This window comes from Pan troglodytes, chromosome 14 (assembly GCF_028858775.2).
Source record: "Pan troglodytes isolate AG18354 chromosome 14, NHGRI_mPanTro3-v2.0_pri, whole genome shotgun sequence".
In the NCBI taxonomy this organism is placed as follows: Eukaryota; Metazoa; Chordata; class Mammalia; order Primates; family Hominidae; genus Pan; species Pan troglodytes.
In genome coordinates, this window is record NC_072412.2 from 119,855,661 (window position 1) to 119,881,740 (window position 26,080).

Consider the following 26,080-nt stretch of genomic DNA (forward strand, 5'->3'; position numbering starts at 1 on the left):
ATTTTTGGTTAACTAGGAATCTCATTAAATGGATAGAAGTCGTTGAAAATATGGCTTAAAACACACCTCACCACATGCCTGCCCCAAGTTAATGAGCAGAGTTGATTACTGCCTGCCTGCAGAAGTGGGAAAGGAGGAGGAAAAGGAAACATACAGGGGGACGAATTTTTAAACACAACTTCAAAATATTACCCAGTCACATATGTATACACACACATAGAAAATTACACGGCAGATTACTTACAGTAGCGTGAGACAATTTTTGAGTGGGTGGGATTCTTTACAGCAAGTTTTTTTTTTTTTTTTTTGCTTCTTTGAATTTTTTTTACTCTTTTAGGTTTTTATATTTATAAAAGTTATATTTACTTTTTAAAACTGTCAACCTTAATAATGAGATTCAGAAATATGATTACATATAGTGTGTATTTGAGCACAGAGCCCGAGAATGGCCACCTGGACAAATGGGGTCAGCCTTTCCAAGTGGAGCTCAGGTTTCTCTTACCAGGCGGAGACAGAAGCTCCAGCAGGATCACCACAGTTTTTACACGAGGCCAGGGGCACGCGCCGCAGCGGTTCCATTGGTTAGGGATCTCTGTATTTGAAGGAAGATTGCGTTATAACTCCATGAGGAGGGGTAGTGATCTGAGGGGGTCTTATCTCCGGTGCCATTTGGTCTTTATTATTTACAGGGAAAAAGGCAGAAGTTACAGCTGCGTGTGGCATGACCTAGGCCACGTAGCCACATTCCCCTCAAGGCTCAGGTAATTCAAAGTTCCAACAGCTTTAAGTTTAAATTATTTTAAGTTTGAATGATTTAATTTCACAAAAGGTAATATATGCACATTGACTGAAATTCAAAAGCACAAAAAGATATCCAAGGAAGTACCTCTCCCACTTCTACCATCTCTCATCTTCCAGCACTCCTTCCAGAGGCCTTGCGCTTGCCGGTTTTCTCATTTTTCCTTCCTGGGACAGTTTAGGGATTTTTCTACCTATCATTAAATTCGTATTTTACTCAAATGCAGGCATACGATAAACACGATCCTATACTTGCTTTTTCCCACATACTATATCCTGAAGATCGTTCAATGTCCATGCAAAGCTGACTGTTCTTTTGAACAGCCAGCGAGTATTCCATTACGTGAGCGTATCATGATCTATTTACTCAGTTCCATACTTCATGGGTGTTTAAATTGTCTGCAATCTTTTGCTGTTACAAACGAAACCACAGGTCATTTTGCACACATGCAAAAATGCAAATCCATGGTATATTTCCCAAAATAAAAATCGTTAGGTTTAACAGCACGAACACCTTTAAATTTGGAAGATATTCCAACTCGTTCATCCTAGAGAGTATACCAATACCACTCACAAAACTTGAGGGTGCCTGCTTCCCGACATTCCTGCTAGCAGTGTCATCAACCTTTGTGATCTTTGTTAACATATGAAAAGTGGTACTCTAATTTTAATTTTTATTATGAATTAAGTTGGGCTTTCTTTCGTATGTTAAAGTCTATTTGCATTTCTTTCCCCGTGAACTGTTTTTTGCCTGTCTTTCTCCTGAGCCATTGGTCTCTTCCCACTGACTTATTACATATATGTAAAGGGAATATTGGCTCTACATTATAAGGAAATTCGCATTTTGTGATAGGTTTCAAATTTTTCCCGAGGGTGTCTTTGACTTCATTTGCTGTTTGTGCACACAATTTTTTTTTTTTTTTTGTAATGAGAGTGCGTTGCTCTTATTTTTAAAATGTTGACTACATTCTGGGGAAAGAAGGCTCAGCAGCCACCTGCTTTTTTGCCCGGGTGGGTGGTCCGGCCCCGAGCCCTCCTGACTCTCTCGCCAATGCCCAGAGGCGCCGCAGCGATTCCAGGGAGGCCGCGCTCTCGCCCCAAGGCAACCAGAAGCCCACGTGCCAGGAGAGGCATCGGAACCAACAACTCGGGTCCGTTTTCCCGCGCCACATGGGACTCGTTTGCTGTGGACTTCCGGGGCGGGGCCTGCCTGGAGCGGAAGAGCCTGGGCAGTGCACGGTGACTGGGTGGGGGGTGCGGGTGTGGGTGGGGGCCTGCGGCCTTCGAGTCCGCGGCCTTCGAGTCCTGGGGCGGCGGCGGCGGGCGCAGGCACGGGCACGGGCACGGGGCGGGGCGCTTAGCGTGCAGGAGGCGCGCGCCTGGCGGCGGAGTGCGGCGTGAGGCCGGGCCCGCGCCGCCATGAACCTAGAGCGGCTGCGGAAGCGCGTCCGGCAGTACCTCGACCAGGTGGGCGGCCCCGACTCGGGGTGCGGGGCCCAGGCCTCGCCGGGTCTTTTTCCGCGCGGCGTGGGGCTGGGGTGACTGTTGTCGGGGCTCTTGGTGGGGAAGGACTGGGCCAGCCCTGGGCCTTCATCTGGGGCCAGCAGCGCTGTCTCCGCCTCGCCCAGAAGGGAGCGGTCCCTGCAGCTGGGAGGGGCACAGCCCGGGGAGTGGAGGCCCCCGAGCGCACGGGGCGCCTCAGTCGGGTCTGAGCCTCGTTCTGCACCTGGCGCGGAGGAGGTGCCCAGGAAACACTGACTACTCAGTGCAAGTTGAAGGACAATTTTTGGAGGAAAGTTGCAGGGCTAGCTAATAAAACATTTTTGAGAGGTTTAGTTGTAATTTTTATTGGGCTGAATTTAAGTGAATAAAGATGTGAAGAAGCCTGTTGTCTCAAATCAGTACTTTAAAAATTCTCGTTAACTATGTCTGTGTTCTCTGCACTACCTTTGAATAGCAGAGAGCGTTTAAGGCAAGAAGTGTCTTCGAGAATCAGCAGCATCAGTTTAATCTATATTGTTGTTTATTTTTTGTTGAAATGCTTGCTCTTTCAGGAAATTGGAAAGAAAGGGAAAGAAAAGCCATGGTAATACAGAGTTTTCGGAATTGGGTGCTAACTGACGTGGCCAAATGTTTGCGGTCCATTTGGAGGGCTGTGTTTTTATTTACCATGAGTCAGTTGAATTCAGTGTTTTCTGATCACTTTTTCTTCGGTACGGAGACGTAGTGAGGAATATGACAGGCCCGGTTTCCAGCCAGAGACACCGGTATTGAGCATATTTATAACTATCCCGTTGGCATTCCTCCTGCCTCGGGCTAGCAGCAGTGGTCCTGGCTTGTCTCCAGGGGAACTGAGGCAGAGACTGTAGAAGACTGAGGACTGAGGAGCAGAACAGGGTCTAAAGCTAGCCGTAGGTCACTGTGGGTGGCCCTCATTGTCGGCTCCTTCATTTTTGTTAGACTTGGAGGAGGTGAGTTCTTCCCCATGTTCAGTGAAGCTTAGTTAATTTATGTGTGTGTGTTTTTAAACTTGAGTGTTATTAAAACTGCCACTGTGTTATATAAGGTATTTGAGTATAGTGTTCTGTCTTCTAAATTTCACTTTGGGATTCATTAACAGCTCGTTGAAAGTGTTATATAAATCACACATGAATTGTTAATGACTAGCTTTTGCTGTTTCACTTGCATTTCACTTGTATGTTTCACGATACATTTTTACAGTGTATGAGTTTTAAAAAATTACCTTCATAAGTTGCATATACAAAGATATTACAGGAATATTTGTATTGCGACACTGAACTACGTGAGATGTAAGATAGAGATGTAACAAATTGTTGTCTTGAGATGTAGATTTATTACATAGAATTATATTAATATATTACATAGAATTATAATAATATTAGATAACTGTTTAAGACTATTAAAATAACAGGGCAGTTACCACCTTTTTTTTTTTTTTTTGGTATGCAGCAACAGTATCAAAGTGCTCTATTTTGGGCAGATAAAGTAGCTTCACTCTCTCGTGGTAAGTGACAAAATGCTAACTGGTTTTCTGATTAATCTTAAAATTCGTTTTCTATTTCACCTTGTACCTCTGACCACTTATGTGAATTTTTCCCTCCAGAAGAACCCCAAGACATCTATTGGTTGGCTCAATGTCTTTACCTGACAGCACAATATCACAGAGCCGCCCATGCACTTCGGTCACGAAAACTGGACAAAGTAAGTGATGGTATGAACTTTAAAGCTCTTCAGAGCTTTAAAAAAAATGTCATTAGTGGCCGGGCGCGGTGGCTCACACCTGTAATCCCAGCGCTTTGGAAAGCCAAGGCAGGTGGATCATGAGGTCAGGAGCTCAAGACCAAGATGGTGAAACCCCATCTCCGCTAAAAATACAAAAATTAGCCGGACGTGGTGGCAGGCGCCTGTAATCCCAGCTACTCGGGAGGCTGAGGCAGAGAATTACTTGAACCTGGGAGGTGGAGGTTGCAGTGAGCTGAGTTCGTGCATTGCACTCCAGCCTGGACAACAGAGCAAGACTCTGTCTCAAAAAAAAAAAAAAAAAAAAAAAGTCATTAGGGTTTTAGGTGTATATTCCATTTCTGTTGAAATTATTTAAATTGATGCAATTTTTCTTTGTTTTTGTTTTTTTGAGGTCTCTCTGTGTCACCCAGGAGCAAGTGCAGTGGGATGATCGTGGCTCACTATAACCTCAGACTCCTGAGTTCAAATGATCCTTCTGCCTCAGCCTCCCTAATAGCTGGGACTGCAGGTGCATGCCACCACACCCAGCTAATTTTTGAATTTTTTTGGTAGAGACAGGGCCTCACTATGTTGCCCAGGCTAGTCTTGAACTCCTGGTCTCAAGCAGTCCTCCTGCCTTGGTCTCCCAAAGTGCTGGGATTATAGATGTGAGTCATCACAGTAGGCCCAGTTTTTTTTAGTGAAAGTGAAGGGAAAATGTCTTATACCTAATCTGTCACCTTCTTTTTCCCCCATCTCCCATCTAGTCTCTAAATTCTGAAGACTGTTTTCTAAACAGCTCTGGAATCATGGATATTCCTCTTCCTCCCCACTCGTACGTGTCAGGCCTTTGATTTTTTGTCTGTTCTGTTACAGCCTCTCTTCTTGTCTCTTTTCCCCAGTAACAGTTTCTCTCTTCTTATCTTCCCTGTCACAAGTTCATCTTGTGAACTATTACAGGAGTGAGTAGTCTTTAAAACACGAATGTGGTTATATTCCCACAAAGTCATTCAGTGACTTCCCATTAGCTGCAGGATAAAGTCAGATGCATCAGTAGGTCTGTGAGGCTCTCCATGTTTTCTCTCCAGTCTGCATCTAATCCACCACCATCAATACCTGGAGCACGTGCTCCAGTCATGTGGAGCTGCTGTGAGCTCCTTGGACGCCCAGCAGTTATTCACACTCAGGGCCTGAAGTGGAGCTGCTGCGATCTCCTCGGACGCCCAGCAGTTATTCACACTCAGTGCCTGAAGTGGAGCTGCTGCGATCTCCTTGGACGCCCAGCAGTTATTCACACTCAGGGCCTGAAGTGGAGCTGCTGCGATCTCCTTGGACGCCCAGCAGTTATTCACACTCAGGGCCTGAAGTGGAGCTGCTGTGAGCTCCTCGGACGCCCAGCAGTTATTCACACTCAGGGCCTGAAGTGGAGCTGCTGCGATCTCCTCGGACGCCCAGCAGTTATTCACACTCAGGGCCTGAAGTGGAGCTGCTGCGAGCTCCTTGGACGCCCAGCAGTTATTCACACTCAGGGCCTGAAGTGGAGCTGCTGCAATCTCCTCGGACGCCCAGCAGTTATTCACACTCAGGGCCTGAAGTGGAGCTGCTGCGAGCTCCTCGGACGCCCAGCAGTTATTCACACTCAGGGCCTGAAGTGGAGCTGCTGCGATCTCCTCGGACGCCCAGCAGTTATTCACACTCAGGGCCTGAAGTGGAGCTGCTGCGAGCTCCTCGGACGCCCAGCAGTTATTCACACTCAGGGCCTGAAGTGGAGCTGCTGCGATCTCCTTGGACGCCCAGCAGTTATTCACACTCAGTGCCTGAAGTGGAGCTGCTGTGAGCTCCTCGGACGCCCAGCAGTTATTCACACTCAGGGCCTGAAGTGGAGCTGCTGCGATCTCCTTGGATGCCCAGCAGTTATTCACACTCAGTGCCTGAAGTGGAGCTGCTGCGAGCTCCTCGGACGCCCAGCAGTTATTCACACTCAGGGCCTGAAGTGGAGCTGCTGCGATCTCCTTGGACGCCCAGCAGTTATTCACACTCAGTGCTTGAAGAGCTACCCAGTGCTCCACTCCTCTGCCTGACCACTTACTCGCTGCCTCACTTACTCGCTCTCCTGCAGATGTTTACTTCTCCACCTGGTTGATGCTTTCTGTTGCCCCGTTTCGTCATGCTTACCTGTTGTGCTTAGTTCACATCTCCCCTACTGTAACCTCCTGGGGCAGGGCCTTACTGCTTTTGAATCCTTGGTGCCTAGTAAACAGTAGGTTCATAATACATATGGTTTAACAGGACTGGATTTTTTTTTTTAACTGCAAGAGTAAAAGGAGAAATTATGAAATTAGTTCTATTTTATGCTTATGGCTTTCTTTGAAAGTGAAGAGACATATTATTTTGACCACTACTTAAACAAATTAATTTCTTTCCTAGTTGTATGAAGCATGTCGTTACCTTGCAGCTAGGTGCCATGTAAGTATGCTCATAATTTCATTTTTATTTGGTTGAATAAAATGAGTGTTATGCATCTCTTATATATGTGTGAGAATTTTAGTGATGGAGCTTAGCAGGTTAGGAAAGTATTTCATGAGGAAGTGTTCCTTTCCTTAGTCATGTTTGCTATAAAATACTGATTCTTCGTTTACTACATGCTGACATGCATGAAGAAAATTCTACTTTAGACATTTCACATTTAAATAATGGACATAATATATGTTATCCTTTAAAAATTCGGATCATATGTTTCGTGTTAGAAGTCGTGAGTGATGAGCGGCACTTCTGTTTTCCACGTAGTATGCTGCAAAAGAGCACCAGCAGGCCCTTGATGTTCTTGACATGGAAGAGCCCATCAATAAAAGATTATTTGAAAAATACTTGAAGGATGAAAGTGGCTTCAAAGATCCCTCCAGCGACTGGGAAATGTCACAGTCTTCAGTAAGTAGTACTGTGAGCACAGCTCAGTAACGGCGGCGAGAATTGCCCTCATTACGTGGCAGAAACACATTATCTTCTTTTACTTGAGTATTACTATATTAAAACAATTGTGGTTGCCAATTTATTTAATTTGCCCACCAAAACCAAAAAAGATTCTGAGACATTTCTGAGCCCTCAGTTGCAAGCTGTAATTGTATCCGCAGATGCCTGCATCCAAAATAGGCTGGCTTGAAACTTCCTTCTCATATTTGATGCCTTAAGCTACTCCCTAAAAGTGGAATAATTTTTCTCCTCCTTTCTGTGTTTCAGCAGTGTTTTGGACCTACACCAAGAAACTTTGATTAGCGTACATTGTTTCTTTGCAGGAAATGGTTTTGTGTTCTGTTTGCTTCAAAGTACATTGCTATGTAATTGTGTATATTTCAGTTTGTATACTTCATATCTCCATGAAATTGCACATTCCTTGCTGGCAGACATTATATAGTAACTTATTAAGTGACATTTACAGATCACTAATCTGGATTTAAAAAAAAAAAAAACTTATTGAGGTATAATTTATATGCCATGCAGTTCCCCCATTTAAACGGTAGGGTTTGATTCCTTTTAGTGTATTCACAGAGCTTTGCAAACCTCACCATGGTCAATTTTAGAATATTTTTATTATTCAGAAAGAATCCCTGTAAGCCTTACCTGACCTACCAATTTCTCTTTCTTCCCACATCTTTTTTTTTAAATTAAGACAGGGTCTTTGCTTTGTTGTCCAGGCTGGAGTGCAGTGGCACAATCACAGCTCACTGCAGCCTCAACCTCCCAAGCTCAAGTGATTCTCCCACCTCAGCCTCCTGAGTAGGTGGGACTACAGGCGCCCGCCACCATGCCTGGCTAATTTTTTGCTATTTTAGTAGAGACGGGGTTTCACCGTGTTAGCCAGGATGGTCTCGATCTCCTGACCTCGTGGTCTGCCCGCCTTGGCCTCCCAAAGTGCTGGGATTACAGGTGTGAGCCACTGTGCCCGGCACAGTTGGCTAAATTTTTAAAAAAATGTTTTGTAGAGACAGGGTCTCCCTGTGTTGCCCAGGATGGTCTCAAACTCCGGGGCTCAAGTGATCCTCCTGCCTTAGTTTCCCAAAGTGTTGGGATTACAGTCATGAGCCACTGCACCTGGTCCATTTATTTATATTTTTGGTAGAAGTTTATTACTTTTCACCTTAGATAGTTATTTTTAAGCATAAAAGAATATTACACATTCTAGGTTTTTGTTTTTTTGTTTTTTTCTGGCCACTCATTAATGTATGTGTTGGGAAGCAGATTCTTCTGTTAAGAAATGCATTTATGAAAGTGTGTGGTACAGTCATTATTTTGGGACCTCTTATCCATTAACTTATTTGCTATGAAATGTGTGATTTATTTGTAACGCATTATTATTTATTTTGTGAAATTACATTTTTAAAAAACAACTCCTACGATATTGCTTAGTTCGAAGACTCTCATAATTCATTATTTTTTCTAAAATTTTACTTTATGAATCTTCTTCATATCCTTAATGATACTAGCTGCCTGTTGCTGGATCATCTTTAAATTCAGTTATGTGTTCGAGGTCCAGAGTCTAGAATGTGCATCAGATTTCCTCATCTTTGTGTTTATGGTAGTCGTGAGATGGCTGTTGAACGCCTTACTATGTGCTAGCACCACAGAGATGGTAGCATCTCTAGCCCTCACAGACTTCTATAAGTTAGATAGTAAAGAGTTCTATAAGTTAGATAGTGTTTTTATCTTTTTACAGATGAGGAAAGGAAATGGAGGCCAAGAGAGGTTCAATCACTTGTCCGAGATTACAAGTAATTGGTAGAGCTGGGGTTTGAACTCAGGTCTGTGCTGCCCCAGCAGGCCATTGTGCTGACTGCTGTGACCACTCTGCTGCATTGCTGCCAGTTTCTGCTCATTAAGATCCTTTTGAGGGGTGTCTGCCTATCACACTGTCAATCTTGGAGTTTTATACACATGCACACACACTCTGCCATCTCTAAATCATTGCACTGTTTTGGACAAAACAGGTAATGAACCTAGTAGCTGTGACATGTACTTTTGTTATAAAGATGTGTTGGAACAGAGCAGTTGGAGCCCAGGGAAGGTGAATTGAAGAAGCTTTGCTGTGCATTTTTTGTGTGTTTTTATTTATGCCTTGACAGTTGTGATTGACTAAATCCTTTTAAATGCAATAAAAACTTCTCAGCATTCAAATACACAATTCTCTATCAAAAGTTAAGTTTAAGGGCCAGGCATGGTTGCTCATGCCTATAATCTCAGCACTTCGGGAGGCCAAAGTGGGAGGATCACTTGAGGCCAGGAGTTTGAGAGCAGCCTAGGCAACATAGCAAGATTGTCTGTACAAAAAATTTAAAAAATTAACTGTTTGTGGTATTGTGCACCTGTAATCCTAGCTACTCAGGAGGCTGAGGCAGGAGGGTCATTTGAGATCATAGGAGTTCAAGGCTGCAGTGAGCTATGATCGCACCACTGAACTCCAGCCTGGGAGACAGAGTGAGACTCTGCCTCTAAGGAGAAAAAAAAAAGTTAAGTTTAAAAGTACTGACTTAATATGTGACTCATCATTTTTCCAACAGATAAAGAGTTCTATTTGTCTTCTACGTGGGAAAATCTATGATGCTCTAGATAACCGAACCCTGGCTACCTACAGCTACAAAGAAGCTTTGAAGCTTGATGTCTACTGTTTTGAAGCATTTGATCTTTTAACATCACACCACATGTTGACAGCACAAGAAGGTTTGGAAACTCAGGCTTTTTTGTTTCATGTTTAGCAAAATTAATATTGTTTGGATTTTTTGCCTCTGAAATCTTCTAAGTCAACAACAGGCCACATACAGGTTTAAATAGACCTCACTTTCTTAATGTCTTCAAATGTAAAGCACGTTGCAGAATGCAGTATTGTACGGTGCCTTGTGCTGTCTGAATCTAGGGATTGTGATAGGAAGAGGCCATCTTTTTGAGAAGTGATTGAGATAGTATAAACCAGGATTTCAGTATCATGCAGTGATTCTCAACCGTGTTGCTCTTTAAATCCTTGGGAAGACTGAGAAACATCCATGTCCAGTTCCCAACTCCAGAGCAGATGCTTTAAAGCTCCCAGGTGATCCTAATGTACCACAGGCACTGAGAATCAGTCCAAGTATGTTGGCAGTGGTGTGAGGTGCGTCAACAAGGGAAACAGGAAATAGAGTGGTTGGATTAATGGGATTCTAACATATTTTAGCCTAGTGCAGTGGTTCTCAACCAACCAGAGTGATTTTGCCGCCCCCTGCCCCGGGAACAGTTGGCAATGTCTGGAGATGTTGTTTGTCACAGCTTAGGGGCAGGGAGGGAGGTTGAGAGGTTGCTGCTGGTATCTAGTGGCTAGTGGCCAGAGGTCCTGCTTAGCACCTGCAGTACACAGGCTCCCCTGTTCCCAGCAGAGCAAGATCCACGCAGTCAGGAGTGCGGAGGCTGGTGGTTCTTAGGTGACAAGAGCCACCTGGGGACCTGCCTCGGCCCTGAAAGAGTAGCCTCCACCCACCAGATGATTCCCGTCTTCAGGCCTGGAGCCACTGTGTCAGCTTCTGTTGCACATTTTGATCTTATGTTCTCTTTTAAGTTTGATTTACTTAGACCAAGAACTGTAGAATCATATTTTTAGTTGTTGGCTTTTTCCCCTCTATAAATATTATGAGGATATTCTTTTTTTTCTCACCATTTTTAAGAAAAAGAACTTCTTGAATCACTACCCCTTAGCAAGCTGTGTAATGAAGAACAGGAATTGCTGCGTTTTCTATTTGAGAACAAATTGAAAAAAGTAAGTAAAACCAAAGAGTTAGCATTTGCTTTATGTAAATATCTTATTCCATTAAATTTGGCATCTAGTCTTATATTAAGTTTTCAAAATTAAAACTTTTTAAATTTAGCACATTTTTAAGAATAGAGCGTTTAAGATACATAAGATTCCAAAAAAAAAAGCTTCCAAAAATACCTTTTTCCTCTGAAAGACTCCTTATACTAAAAGATTGAATTACCAAGTAAATGTAAATGGAATGGTGTTGCATGGAAATGAAGATTTTTTTGTTATGCTTCCTGAATGTTTACTTTGAGAAATACGTCCCGCTGTGGAATTCTGTTCTAAAATTGAGAAGGGAATTAAACTTACTGAGAGGAGTACTTATAAAACCTAAAGTTATAAGTTTTCAGAGGCTCTCACATTTGTTCTTGTAAATGTTTTAACCACTTGGGCCAAACACAAATTGAATCCACATTTTATTTTGTTTTTGCTCATTGAGTTTATGTTTACATTTCTATGTGTTTCAGTATAATAAGCCTAGTGAAACGGTCATCCCTGAGTCTGTAGATGGCTTGCAAGAGAATCTGGATGTGGTAGTGTCTTTAGCTGAGAGACATTATTATAACTGTGATTTTAAAATGTGCTACAAGCTTACTTCTGTGTAAGTATATCCATCCATTTTTCTGTAGGAACATGGAGTTCACTCCATCTTACCTAGGTGATTCACGGACGTGCTCTCTGAATAATCTTGAACTAGATGATAATTTAAGTTATCTTTACCATTTGTAGAGCACTGAACAGGGTGCTGTCTTAAAAGAGCAATTTACAGACATGAATTTGTGCATATTTGTAGATTTATTACATTAACTTGGGAGGGATATACATGTTGCTCTTACTGATCTTGATAATTTGCAAGTTTGAAAATCCCATTTTGGCACATTGTTTTGTAAAATTTATTCTCAATTAGAGACTCACACTGTAGATACTAGGTGTTTAATATGCTGCACGCAGTAGCTAAGCCATCTCCCACATGTATCAGTTTTCCAGTGTACCTAATTTAAACTTTAGCTAAATGACATATGCTATTTTTTGTAGATCTTGGTTCGGTTTAAAATCCTTGAAATTACAAAAATTTTAATTGGCAAATACATGTAACCTATTTATTAGGTTGGTGCAAAAGTAATTGCAGTTTTTGCTGTTGAACGTGGTGGTAAAACTGCAATTATTTTTGCACCATCCTAATAGGATTTCCTGTTGGTTTTGATTCTTTTAAATAAGCGGCCTATTTATTTTATGTATTACAATTCTGTTGACTTAAATGTATGTGATGTTTATTTTTATTCCTTTCAAATAAACCAGAATTTTTTCTTTCATTTGTAACTTAATTATGGCCTTAACTGAATCAACCTGAAGATAATGGAGTGAAGAAAGTGAAGTGTTATAACCCACAGCATCATATGTGATACCATAATGACTGTCTACACATAGCCGATCATCGTGAGTGCTGTCACCTACTGTTTTGGGGGTAGTAATGTGTCGCTTTAACTTTCAGAGTAATGGAGAAAGATCCTTTCCATGCAAGTTGTTTACCTGTACATATAGGGACGCTTGTAGAGCTGAATAAAGCCAATGGTAAGACTTTTTTTTAAATTAAAGTAATTCTTAGACATAAAACAAATCTTTTCTGTAACTTGAAATTTTGTCTCTGAAATTCTGGATAGTTGAGATTGCAGGTAACAACATAATGGAACCCTACTATAAAAGTAACAACTGGGGAGGAAATGTTTAGGAAAGTAGCAAATGGCCAATTTTGTTTTCCCATCAGAACAATTAGTTCTTTATCACTGCTTCCTACTACCTTTTCTCAAATATCATTTATGTTTCAAGGTTTGTTAGCTTTAAATTGTTGGGTGTCAGTTCTGCCTCCCCCCCCCCCCTTTTTTTTTTGTAAATTCCACTGGAAATCTGATATGGTAAGAGTTGATAACTACTTAGAAATTGGAAAGGAGCAGATTGTTTGCTCATGTTTTCCGTATTTTTAACATTTGACATTTAGTTGTGTTTGGGGATGCATTTGTCCTTAAATTTTTCTAAACTGAATGGTGAGCTCTGTCAGGAAGGAAAACCCTCACCAAATCCCTGCTGCTCAGAGTGTGGTTCGTGGACCAGCAGCATCGCATTTGTGGAAGCTGGTTGGAAATGCAGCATCTCCAGCTGCTCTGGTCTACTGAATCCAAGTCTGCATGCAGGAAACATCATCTTGAAATGCCAGGATTTACACATTTCTCAAGATTAAATAGTATCATTGATCTGATAAACTTGAAAGTTTGTTCAGCCAAATTGGTTGTGGGTGATTATGATGGTCCATAATGGGCCCTTGGTGTGACAGGCATGAGCTTCTGAGAGAGGTGAGGTGCTTTGCTGTATCCTCTGCAGTATTCGGGAAGTGCTGTCTTAGGGGGTGTCTGTTCCCACCTTGCCCACAGTGTGTCCTTCATCTAACTCTCCAGTTAGTTAATTTTTTATCTAGAAGGAAAGACAAGTATGAAATCATTGCTGTAAGAGCAGAATTACATGATTGTGAAGAGTTGTAATGAAATCATGTCTTAAATTACATGTGATATGAACAATTGTTCTTTTTCTGCTTTTTCCTGAACAGAACTTTTCTATCTTTCTCATAAACTGGTGGATTTATATCCTAGTAATCCTGTAAGTAATATAACTTTTAGTCTTAGTTTTTTTTTTTTACCTGTACTTTAAGAAAATGCTTAACTCGTATTTAGACAATAGCTTAAGTTCAAGCAAATGATGTTTTATTAAAGTGTTGCAACAGAATCTCCTAGTGTTTATTGTACTTACAAAAGCAGCATTAACTTTTCAACCCATGAAGGTATTTTTTAATTATACCAAAGCAAAAAGGTTTTTAAACCCTTTTTTCTGATTATAGAAGTTATACATGCTTATTTTAAAATACTTAGCATATAGCAATATAAAATACTGACCATGACAGTCACGCCTCCCTTTCCTAAGAAATGTGGATAATTGTTTGGCAGCTTTCTCACATTGCACATGTAAGACAACCTGTTGAATTGTGTACTGATTCCAAACTGTCATGGATCGGAATGGAGAACTAGGAATGGAAAATGGAATCAGGGACTGCATCTTTAAGGACAAAATCAGGAATCAGGGTGTAAGACTCAGACGACAAGAATTTGCACCCTATCCCAGTGTGAAACCAGAGCAAGAGAAAACCAGCTAAATAGTCAGAACTCGGACAGAGAGCAAGGAAGAGCCAGGGTCAGGCTGGGGGAGATGAGCAGTGCAGGGGAGTCAGGACTCACAGGCTGGTTTTTGAAACAGGGACTCCTCAGGGGCCTTGTCTTGTGTAGACGTCTCCTTGAGAAAGAGCCATGGAGTGTCTGCCCTCTTCTCTTGGACCTTAGTAGACTGTATTAGAGAAATGTCCAACTTAACTAGAATATGTGATAAGGAACATGTAGTATACCCTCTGTCTACCCTAATTTGTTGCAGATTCCAATTAGATATTCCAATTCCAATCTTTGTTTATGGTAAATTTTGAACTTTTTAGGTGTCTTGGTTTGCAGTGGGATGTTACTATCTCATGGTCGGTCATAAAAATGAACATGCCAGAAGATATCTCAGGTATGAATTTATTTTTTTCCTCTCTAGTTAACCTGTAGAATTGATGTCTTGCTCATAAGCTTTCAAGTAGTAATTAGTGAGTACTTTAAAAGCAATGTGAAAGAATAAATGTTTTTCTTTTTTTCTTCCTTTCTTTTCTTTCTCTCTTTCTTTCTTGCCTTTTCTTTTCCTTCTCGCCTCCCCTCCCCTCTCTCTCGAGGGTTCTCACTCTGTTGCCCAGACTAGAGTGCAGTGGTGCAATAATAGCTCACCTCAAACTCAAATGATCCTCTTGCTCAGCCTCCCGAGTAGCTGGGACTACAGGCACCACCATGCCTAGCTGATTTAAACATTTTTTTTTTTTTTAGTAGAGACGAATCTCACTGTGTTGCCTAGGCTGGTCTTGAACTCTTGGCCTCAAGCAGTCCTCCTGCTTCGGCCTCTGAAAGTGTTGAGATGACAGGCATGAGCCACCATGCCTGGCTGAATAAATGTTTTCTTCAAGTGGTTTGTTCTTTATAAGATGCCATGGGGAGAGAGAGAGAAAAAAAAAAACAGTGATGTAGACCCTATTCTCAGGGAACCTACATATTTTATTTATTAATGAGAATAAATGGCCAGGCATGGTGGCTCACACCTGTTATGCCAGCACTTTGGGAGGTCAATGCAGGTGGATCACCTGAGGTCAGGAGTTCAAGACCAGCCTGACTAACATGGTGAAACTCCGTCTCTACTAAAAATACAAAAAATTAGCCAGATATAGTAGTGGGCATCTGCATCCCAGCTACTCGGGAGGCTGAGACAGGAGAATCGCTTGAACCTGGAAAGTGGAGGTTGCAGTGAGCTGATATCGCACCATTGCACTCCAGTCTGGGTGACAAGAGCAAAACTCTGTCTCAAAATAATAATAATAATAATTAAAAATTAATAAATGAGAATAAATATGAAACAATAGAGAATAATGTAGTTTGAAAGTTTCTCTCTTTCACTTACAGAGATCCTGTTAACCTTTTACTTTTAGGATTTCTTTTATTAATAGTTGTGAAATTACACAAAACTTTATGTAAAATTGGGGTCACTAAATGTGACTTTAAAACAGAATTCTTAGCAGGGTGAACTGATTCATGTAATGATTTGCTGTGGTTTTAACTTAAGGAAAGCCATGCAGCCTAGTGAAGCTATTTAACCAGTACTATTCAAGTTTAGAAAAATGTCAAGTATGTGAAGAATTAATTACTTAAACTCTGTAAATGTTCTAATTTCTGTGGTTTCTTCCGTGCAAATAAAACAGAATTGGTCTGTAACGGAAACAGCATAAACTTTGGAGTCAAATTTGAATTCTAATCCAAGTTCTGTGACTTACCAACTGAAATTCCTTGGGAAAGTTAATTTCTCCTGCTCTCTCTTTCTTTAAAAATGGGGATGTCAGCCAGGCGTGGTGGCTCATGCCTGTAATCCCAACACTTTGGGAGGCCGAGACAGGCAGATTACCTTAGGTCAGGAGTTCGAGACCAGCCTGGCCAACATGGTGAAAGTCTGTCTCTACTAAAAATAAAAAAATCAGCTGGGCATGGTGGCATGCACCCATAATCCCCGCTACTCGGGAGGCTGAGGGAGGAGAATTGTTTGAGTCCAGGAGGTGGAGGTTGTAGTGAGCTGAGATTGCACTACTGCACTCCAGCCTCGCCGACAGAGTGAAACTCTGTCTCAAAAAAAATAAAAGGAAGTGGGGGTGGGGGAGATGTCATACTCATATAGCAGGATTGTTAGGAAGACTGATGCCACGAAAGTACCCTGTACTAGGAAGAAACTAGAATGTTCCCTGGTTGGTTGTATGTTCAGCATTTTAGAAGAACTTCTACATAGAAAGATGATTAGTATTGTAAAAGTTATTTTGAGCTATGCTGCTTTGATCTAGCGTGCAATTCAGTGATGGACTCTTATCAGTGGTCCCCAACATTTTTGGCACCAGGGACCGTTTTGTAGAAGTCCCCCCTCCCAGGGTGGGGGGACTGGTTTCATGATGATTCAAGCGCATTACATTTATCGTGTACTTTTTTCTATTATTATTACATTGTAGCATATAATGAAATAATTATACAACTCACTATAATGAAGAATCAGTGGGAGCCCTGAGCTTGTTTTCCTGCAACTAGATGGTCCCATCTGGGAGAGATGGGAGACAGCGACACGTCATCAGGCATTAGATTCTCGTAAGGAGTGCGCCACCTAGATCCCTCACATGTGCAATTAACAATAGGGTTTGCGCACTTACGAGAACCTAATGCCTCTGATCTGACAGGAGGCAGAGTTCAGGCGGAAATGCAAGTGAAGGGGAGTGGCTGTAAATACAGATTAAGCTTTTTTTTTTTTTCAAATGGCAAGTTCTTTCTTGACATATGAAGCTTTACTCACCCGCCTGCCACTCACCTCCTGCTGTGCCGCCTGGTTCCTAATAGGCCAGGGACTGATACCAGTCTGTGGCCCAGGGGTTGGGACCCCTGTTCTACATGAAACAGGTAACATTTGGATAAAAGAAAACTTAAAATACAAGGAAGTAGGGTATCACCCCCTATGTCTTCCACGTTTTGTGATATGTTCTCTTTATTCCTTGTGGGTTAATTATACAGTGTTCACTGTATACAATTATTCACTGATATATATGAGTCCAGTCCCTGTAACCAGGGTACATCTGTTGACCATCATCTATAGGATATCGCTTAATCCCTCAAGCCTCAGTATACCTGTCTTTAAAATATAAATGAATTTATCTTGCAAGTTATTAGGATGAGAGGATGTATCTACTAGGTTACAAAATGGAGCTCCTGGATTAAGTAATATCTGTAAGTTCTATTTAGAATGCTAATGGGTTTTGCTACAGTACGTAAAAAGCTGTGGATCTCCTCAAATTTCTTAAAATTTTGCTATACTATTAAACAGTTTTAGTTCAAATGAATCAACACAAATGTTACATTAGTGTTTAATGTGGTGACAGTTCGTTTACTAAATGGATGTTAATGTTTTTGAGGCCATCTCCTTACATAAAATTAACAATTCAAGAATAAATACTAGCCGGGCACAGTGGCTCATGCCTGTAATCTCAGTGACTCAAGAGCCTGAGGCAGAAGGATCACTTGAGCCCAGGATTTTGAGGCTGCAGTGAGCTATGATCATACCACTGCATTCCAGCCTCCAGCGACAGAGCAAAACTCTGTCTCTAAAAATAAAAAATAATAAATAGGCTGGGCGCAGTGGCTCACGCCTGTAATCCCAGCACTTTGGGAGGCCAAGGTGGGTGGAGCACCTGAGGTCAGGAGTTCAAGACCAGCCTGACCAACATGGTGAAACCCCATCTCTACTGTGAATACAAAATTAGCTGGGCATGGTGGCGGGTGCCTGTAATCCCAGCTACTCGGGAGGTTGAGGTAGGAGAATTGCTTGGTATCTGGAGGCGGAGGCTGCAGAGAGCCGAGATCGCACCACTGCGCTCCAGCCTGGGTGACAAAGTGAGACTTTGTCTCAAAAAAAAAAAAAAAAGAATAAATACTATGTGACTTAAATTAACTCTTTTGTTTTAGCAAAGCCACAACACTTGAGAAAACCTATGGACCTGCATGGATAGCCTATGGACATTCATTTGCGGTGGAGAGTGAGCACGACCAAGCCATGGCTGCTTACTTCACAGCAGCACAGCTGATGAAAGGGTACGGCAGAGCAAACTCATCAAACTCCATGAAGGGATGTTTTTCCTAATAGAAATGAAATTTCTATTACTATTACTGCTATTTGGTTGCTAAACTAAACACAAACGTTTTACTTGCCTTTTAATCTAGTTGCTTGTGATTGTAAAATAACTATGAAAGTGGAGGGGAGAGAAGCTGGTGTATGCATTTGCCTAGCAGTTGATTCCAACCAGTGCAAGAAGCAACCAGGAAATTAGGCCAGTGGAGGAGAGGAGTTCTGGAAGCCCTTCCTCACATGCTCATGCAAGAATAAAAATATTCACGAGCAAAATTATTATATCTTATCTATTACCAAAAGGTATTTGATGTGGCTTAGTGGTAGGTGCAGGACTGTATTTGCCAGTATTCTAGATTTATATCAATATTAAATGTATTGAAACTAAGAATGTGTTACTTTGAGGAGTAGAGTATTGCTGTTCACATTGACTGTTTGGTCTCACCATCGGTTACAACTTACAGGGTTGGTTTGTGTGGACTGCTTCTATTGACTGATGACTGCATCCCTGCCTGGAGAGGTAGTGGGAGTGCAGTGGTCCAGAGGCCTGGTCTGGAGTCATACCTCCTGGACTCTTCGTGGCTCTTCCACTCCCAGCCATGTGACGTTGGGCAAGTTTTTTAGCCTCCTGAGAAATAGGAATAATAGCAAAATTTACTCACTGGCTTATTGTGAGAAGTAATTGAGATAATACCAATTAAAGACTTTGAAGAGTGTCTTACACATAGAAAGCACTCAGTGAAAGTTAGCTACCTGTGTTTATTTACTTGTATGCAGGGGTGGAATCATATATTTATCTGTATTGAATGTCATCCTGTTAGGTTTGGTCTCTTTGCAAACTGTTAGGCTCTTTTTGTCACTCAGTTCTGCGTTTAAATTAGTACCCACCTCAGTCAGTAGTCATAGTAACTTGGTAAGTATCATAGCTCCTTAGCTGTATTAGTCAGTAGGGCTGCCATAACAAAATACCACAGACTGGGTGACTTAAAGGACATTTATTTTTTCATAGTTGTGGAGGTTGAGAAGTCCAAGATCAGGGTGCTGGCCAGTGCAGTTCCTATTGAGGGGTCTCTTCCTGGTTTGTAGATAACTGCCTTCTTGCTGTGTCCTCACATGGCAGAGAGAGCTCTGGTGTCTCTTCCTCTTGTAAAAACACTAGCCCTATTGGATGAGAACCTTACACGAACCCTATTGGATAAAAGCCTTACACTAGCCCTGTTGGATAAGAGCCTTATACTAACCCTGTTGGATAAGAGCCTTACACTAGCCCTGTTGGATAAGAGCCCTACACTAGCCCTGTTGGATAAGAGCTTTATACTAACCCTGTTGGATAAGAGCCTTATACTAACCCTGTTGGATAAGAGCCCTACACTAGCCCTGTTGGATAAGAGCCCTACACTAGCCCTGTTGGATAAGAGCCCTACACTAGCCCTGTTGGATAAGAGCCTTACACTAGCCCTGTTGGATAAGAGCCCTACACTAACCCTGTTGGATAAGAGCCCTACACCAGCCCTGTTGGATAAGAGCCCTACACTAGCCCTGTTGGATAAGAGCCTTATACTAACCCTGTTGGATAAGAGCCCTACACTAGCCCTGTTGGATAAGAGCCTTACACTAGCCCTGTTGGATAAGAGCCCTACACTAGCCCTGTTGGATAAGAGCCCTACACTAGCCCTGTTGGATAAGAGCCTTATACTAACCCTGTTGGATAAGAGCCTTACACTAGCCCTGTTGGATAAGAGCCCTACACTAGCCCTGTTGGGTAAAAGCCATACTCTTAGGACTTCAGGTAACCTTTATTATCTTTTCATAGGCCCTATCTTCAAGTACAGGCACAGTAGGGGTTAGGGATTTAATGTATGAATTTGGGGGGCAGAGGGGACACAAACAGTCCATAGCACTAATATATTACTAGAAAATAACCTTCCAGAGTAGAGTTGCACACCCAGTTATGGATCCACCTAAATGGTCCTCATACTCAGTCCAGGTCTCTCCATCCTGTTCACCAAGATGGGTGAGACCTTTTCCAGTTCTCTTCTGAAGCTCAGCTCCAGTATCTGCATATTTCCCCTATGTATCAATATGATAATTTGTTACCAAAAAAAAAATCTCAATAATTCACTGTGAGTTGGTTTTTAAGAGCATATGCTACAGTCTGGTAATTTTTATTTGATATTTTGGGTTCTCAGAAACAGAGTAGTTATTAGTTAGTTCCTAGCTGGGAATCAGAATCAATGATAATTAATGACACAATACCTTCAGTGTTTCCAAATCTAACAAACTTTGTCATTAAATTCTCACATTAAGCTAGGTGTGGTAGCTCACACCTGTAATCCCAGCACTTTGGGAGGCTGAGGTGGGAGGATTGCTTGAGGCCAGGAGTTTGATACTAGCCCTGGCAACATAGTGAGACCTTTATCTTTACAAAAAAAAAATTAAAAATTAGCTGGGTTTGATGGTGCCTGCCTGTAATCCCAGCTATGCGGGAAACTGAGGCAGGATGGTCACTGTGCCACCACAATCCAGCCTGGGTGACCAGTTGAGATACGTCTCAAAAACCTCATGATAGCCCATCAAGATAAGCATTATTTTTCTTTCAAGTTTACTTATCTGTCAGAGCAGCTCTGCATTTTCTTAACTTGTCTGTATTTGGATAAATGTTTGAAATTGGATGAATATTTTTATGTGTCCTTTATGATTTCTTTTTTGAGTCATTGGTTATTTAAGAATATGTTGACATTTAACTTCCACATATTTATGAATTTCCCAAATTTTCTTCTTTTGTTGTTTTTTTAACTTAATTCCATTGTAGTTAGAGAACATACTTCGTGTGATTTTAGTCCTTTTAAATTTATTGAGGCTGGCCGGGCGCAGTGGCTCACACCTGTAATCCCAGCACTTTGGGAGGCCAGAGGGGTGTGGATCACTTGAGGTCAGGAGTTCAAGACCAGCCTGGCCAATATGGTGAAACCCCATCCCTACTAAAAATACAAAAATTAGCCGGGTGTGGTGGCTCACGCCTGTAGTCCCAGCTACTCGGGAGGCTGAGGCAGGAGAAGCTCTCGAACCCGGAGGCAGAGGTTCCAATGAGCTGAGATCGCACCACTGCACTCCAGCCTGGGCGACAGAGCGAGACTCCATCTCAAAAAAGAAAAAAAAGAAAAAAATTATTGAGGCTTTTTTATGAGCCATTCTATAGATTGTTCCAGATTATTTGAGAATTCTGCTCTTGCTGGGTGGAGTGTTCCATAGATACCTGTTACATCTGATTTTATAGTGTTGTTGAAGTCTTCTCTTTCCTCATTGATCTTCTACTTATTTATTCTCTGCATTATTGCAAGTGAGATATTAAAGTCTCCAGATTTTATTGTTGAATTGTGTATTTCTCTCTCCAATTCCGGCACATTTCACTTCATATATTCTGAGTCTCTGTTGTTAGGTGTGTACATGTTTATAATTGTTGTATTTTCTTGATGGATTGAGCCTTTTATCGTTACAAAATATCACTAATTATCTCTAATAATACTTTTTTTAATAAAGTCTGTTTCATCTGATGTTACTGTAGGCACACCAGCTCTCTTTTGTTACTGTTTATATGGTGTGGTTTTTTTCATTCTTTTAATTTCAACTTGTGTTTTGAATCTAAAGCATGTCTCTTGTTGACAACATACAGTTAGATCCATTTATGTTTAATTACTAACAAGATAGGATTTATGTCTGGCGTTTTGTTCTTTATTGTCTATACATCACATCTTTTGTTCCTGTATTTCTTCTTTTGTGTTGAGTAAATATTTTATAACGTCCCATTTTAATCCCCTTTTTTTTTTATTATACTATATCTTTTGAGTTATTTTCTTAGATTGGTTATCTTTAGGATTATAATTAGCACCTTAATTTAAAACGACCTACTTTGAATTAATACCAATTTAATTTTAATAGTACGCCCAAACCTTACTCCGATGTAGCTGTTTCCTCTTGCCTCCTTGTGCTGTTATTGTCATATAGAATACATCTTACACATTATAAGTCCATCAGCACAGATCTGTTGTTATTATTTATTCTGTTGTCTCTTAAATCAGATAGAAGAGTTAAAAACAAGCACATTTTATACTGTCTCATAATTAGCAATGTAGCTATTTTTATCCGACTCTCATTTCTTCGTGTTGTAAACCAAAAGTAAAATTTGAAGACCCTCCCCCACCATCTAAATGGGCTTCCTCCTCTAGGCCAGGGCCCTCCAAGTTTCACCTGAAAGAGTGGTTCAGGCCGTGATGGGAAGTGGGGGTCCAACACGCCTCTTTACACCCTCCAGCATTAACATCAAACGGACCTTCAGTCTGATAAGAAGAAACACTTACCATCTATCTTCTCTGAAGCCTGCTACCTGGAGGCTTCATCTGCATGATAAGATTTGGTCTCTGCAACCTCTTATCATAACCCAGACATTGCTTACTATTGATAATAACTCTTTCAACCAATCAGAAAAATCTTAAATCTACCTGTTACCTGGAAGCCTGCACTTCGAGTTCTTAGAGTTTGACTCTTCTGCAACAATGTGGATTTGAATTCCTATGTAGTATCCTTCTATTTTAGCATAAAGGACTCCCTTTAGTATTTCTTACTGGGCAGATGTACTAATGACAGATTTTCTCAATTATACATTGTTATTATTTATGTAATTTTGTTTTTCAAAGAAGCTGTGAGGAAAGAAGGTGTATATACTTATATCATTTGTTATATTAACCCTGTTATTTACCATTTTCGGTTCTCTTTGTTCCTATGGGTTCAAGTTACCATCCAGTGTTACTTTCCTACTGTAATACAGCTTTGCTGTCACCCGCTTCCTATTACACTGTTATTGGTAAACCTTACATTTCTGTATATGATAGGCCCAACAATATAATTGCACATTGAGTATCCCTAATCTGAAAATCCAAAGTTCAAAATGTTCCAGAAGCCAAAACTTTTTGAGCACTGTCATGACACTCAAAAAGAATTGCTCACTGGAGTATTTTGGATTTTCAGAATAGGGATGCATAAATTCCAAAATTTAAAAAAACCTGAAATCCCAGACACTTCTGGTCTCAAGCATTTCTGGTAAAGAATACTCAACCTGTACATAGAGTCTCACTCTCTTGCCCAGGCTGGAGTGCAGTGGCACCATCACAGCTCACCGCATTCTCAAACTCCTGGGCTCAAGGGATCCTTCCGCCTCAGCCTCTCAAGTGTCTGGGACTACAAGCCCATAGCACCACGCTTGGCTAATTTTTTATTACTTTTTAGAGATGGGGTCTCACTGTGTGTCATAAACTCCTGGGCTCAAGCATTCCTTTCACCTTGGCCTCCCAGAGTACTGGGATTACAGGTATGAGCCCAGGGGGCTCTTTTAGGAGCTACCAGACAGGTCAAATAGCAGCAGTTCCCTGTGGGGTGTTTGAGGAACTCTAAATTAATTCTGCTTTCTCCAGTGGCTGCTAGGCTAATGGCTTTACAACGGCTGTTGTTATGAGACTGCTTGTTTTTAAGGTTAATGCAAAGCTAGGGAAAGAGAGATGGGAATAAGACAAGTTAAAGCAGCACAAAGTTGTTCTTACTGAGATTTAGCCATCTTTTCTTGAATATACACTCCTCAGATTGTTTTAAGAGCTTGGTTACCTTCCAAAGTTCTGAAAAAATTGGTTTTGATAATTTTTGCCAGTGTTCTTGTTGCTTCTATGGATGAATAGATTTTTGGAGTCCTTATGCTGCCATTTTGAAAGTACTTCTACCAGGTGTAAATATTTTTAAAGAATTTGTCATGACCTTCTGTAGAGGATATAATCTTAATTTGAGTTATGACTCTAGATTAGAACCAAAGCACACACCAAGCAATCAGTATTTATTGATGTTCCGAGATCATCATCAAGGAAAGATTGTCTTACTACACTTGCTTTAATGCAATCACTGATCCCAATCGTGTGAACAGATGAAAATTCAATTAAAAAGTAGTTCTGACTCTGCCTAGAACTGTCTCAGAAGGTGGGAAAATTGAATCAATACACAGGGCATTATTCATAACTCTTCTGCATAGAACTGATTATAATGGGAATTCACAGAAGGGAGAGCATTTATGTTAGAAAAGTCAGAGGTAGCTTCATAAAGGGAAGTAGAACTTGAACCCAATCTTGAAGGATAAATGGTGGTGAGTAAATAAGAGGACGACCAGTGTCGGCTGGGGCATGACATTAGCATCAAGGAGGAAGACAGCACCACAGAGACCTGCCCTTTTGCTTTAGAGAGTTTTTGTTTTTTTACTGTGGAATAATAATGAAAATTAAAGGTAAATAAGTTGCAGATAGATTCTAGAAGTGGCAGCTGATTAGTCCAAAGCCCATTAGGCATTCATTAAATATTTGTAAATTAAGAGAAAAAAGTAAATGCTGTGTTTTGGCTACCTTTAAATTATTTTGCAGATAGGATTTGAAGTTGACAGATTAATTTCTGCTAAATCACAGTTTTTGGTGTTGAATATGTGAAATTTTCCAATTTTTTAGGTGTCATTTGCCTATGCTGTATATTGGATTAGAATATGGTTTGACCAATAACTCAAAACTAGCTGAAAGGTTCTTCAGCCAAGCTCTGAGCATCGCACCGGAAGACCCTTTTGTTATGCATGAGGTCGGCGTGGTTGCATTTCAGAATGGAGAGTAAGTACTGGAAGACCAGAAACCCTTCTGTTAACTAGTGATTGTAAATAGAGTAGGTGATCACTAGAGTTCACTTCAGTAGATTTGTACTTTTAAATGTTCTATTTTAGGAGAAGGAGATAGAAAAAAAAAGAGAGAAACTGTTATCTTGGATTTCCTTAAAAATTCTAAACCCAGGTTTTGGTCTTTTTTTGATCTGAGCTACCACTTGTTTTCTTACATGATTGGACAGTTCAGATTACACATACCCCACAGTGTGGCTGGGGGCGCTGTGGAATCCTTAGTTATCTCTGTGTTGATAAGGAGTTGAATTTACGTATTTGAGAAGAATTTGACATGGTTTTTGAAACAAAAGTGTTTTCTATTTAGTTACTAGTAAGTCAGAAAATTTAATTCCTGGTCAGTGTAGGCTTTACTGTACTCTAGGATATTTGTAGAATAAGTGATTTGGTGTTATACTCAAAGAGAAAAATGTCTGCAATCCTTTGCATTTCATGATATACAAATTTTAAAATCGCAAATTAGTTTCAGTTTTTTTTGGTTTTTGTTTTTGTTTTTTTGAGATGGAGTCTCGCTGTGTCGCCCAGGCTGGAGTGCAGTGGTTCATTCTCAGCTCACTGCATTCTCTGCCTCCCAGGTTCAAGCGATTCTCCTGCCTCAGCCTCCTGAGTAGCTGGGATTACAGATGCCCACCACCACGCCCGGCTAATTTTTGTATTTTTAGTAGAGACGGGGTTTCACCATGTTGGTCAGGCTGGTCTCGAACTCCTGACCTGGTGATCCGCCTGCCTTAGCCTCCCAAAGTGCTGGGATTACAGGTGTGAGCCTCCACGCTCAGCTGTAAATTAGTATTAATACTACTACAGTGTCATTTATGGCATGTATGTGTTCTAAAAAATGGGTTATCTAGGTATTTTTTAAAAGTTTGAAGCTTTAAAATAAATAGTAATCTTTTAATATAATACAGTAATCATCAGTATTTGCGAATTTGCCTACTCACTAAAATTTATTTGTAACCGCCAAATTAGTTCCTGAGGTGCTTTCTGAGCCATTGGCAGACATGCCCAGGGCTGGGAGAAAGCTGGGTCTCCTGGCACACACACTTCCAGCTGGAGTCTAAGAAGGCAACGCTCTGCCTTTTTTCCCAGTTCAACTATAAACCAGTGTACTTTTTGTGGTCTATTTAGTGCCACAGTTTTCACATTTTTGTGCTTTTTGT

The 26,080-nt window shown here is 41.1% G+C and overlaps 1 protein-coding gene across 12 annotated transcripts in view; it reads left to right on the top strand.

The window, feature by feature from the left end:
• The first annotated feature begins 2,004 nt into the window (after positions 1 to 2,004).
• Positions 2,005 to 26,080, top strand: part of CDC16 (cell division cycle 16) — a 38,358-nt gene continuing 14,282 nt past the window's right edge. For 4 of the 12 annotated variants that reach the window (XR_008538925.2, XM_063792390.1, XM_009441185.5 and 1 more), the window contains exons 1-13: positions 2,016 to 2,265; positions 3,769 to 3,823; positions 3,926 to 4,020; positions 6,469 to 6,507; positions 6,829 to 6,969; positions 9,594 to 9,753; positions 10,725 to 10,816; positions 11,323 to 11,456; positions 12,348 to 12,427; positions 13,455 to 13,504; positions 14,385 to 14,458; positions 18,016 to 18,141; positions 24,709 to 24,861. Coding sequence is in view for 10 of the 12 variants with exons in the window: in XM_063792390.1 (XP_063648460.1) it covers positions 2,218 to 2,265; positions 3,769 to 3,823; positions 3,926 to 4,020; positions 6,469 to 6,507; positions 6,829 to 6,969; positions 9,594 to 9,753; positions 10,725 to 10,816; positions 11,323 to 11,456; positions 12,348 to 12,427; positions 13,455 to 13,504; positions 14,385 to 14,458; positions 18,016 to 18,141; positions 24,709 to 24,861 (1,247 nt within the window). In the remaining 2 variants the exon portion in view is untranslated. Of the gene's footprint in view, positions 3,270 to 3,768; positions 3,824 to 3,922; positions 4,021 to 6,468; positions 6,508 to 6,828; positions 6,970 to 9,593; positions 9,754 to 10,724; positions 10,817 to 11,322; positions 11,457 to 12,347; positions 12,428 to 13,454; positions 13,505 to 14,384; positions 14,459 to 18,015; positions 18,142 to 24,708; positions 24,862 to 26,080 lie in introns of all 12 variants that reach the window. The other 8 variants (XR_677599.5, XM_009441187.5, XM_063792391.1 and 5 more) reach the window with 6 other exon arrangements.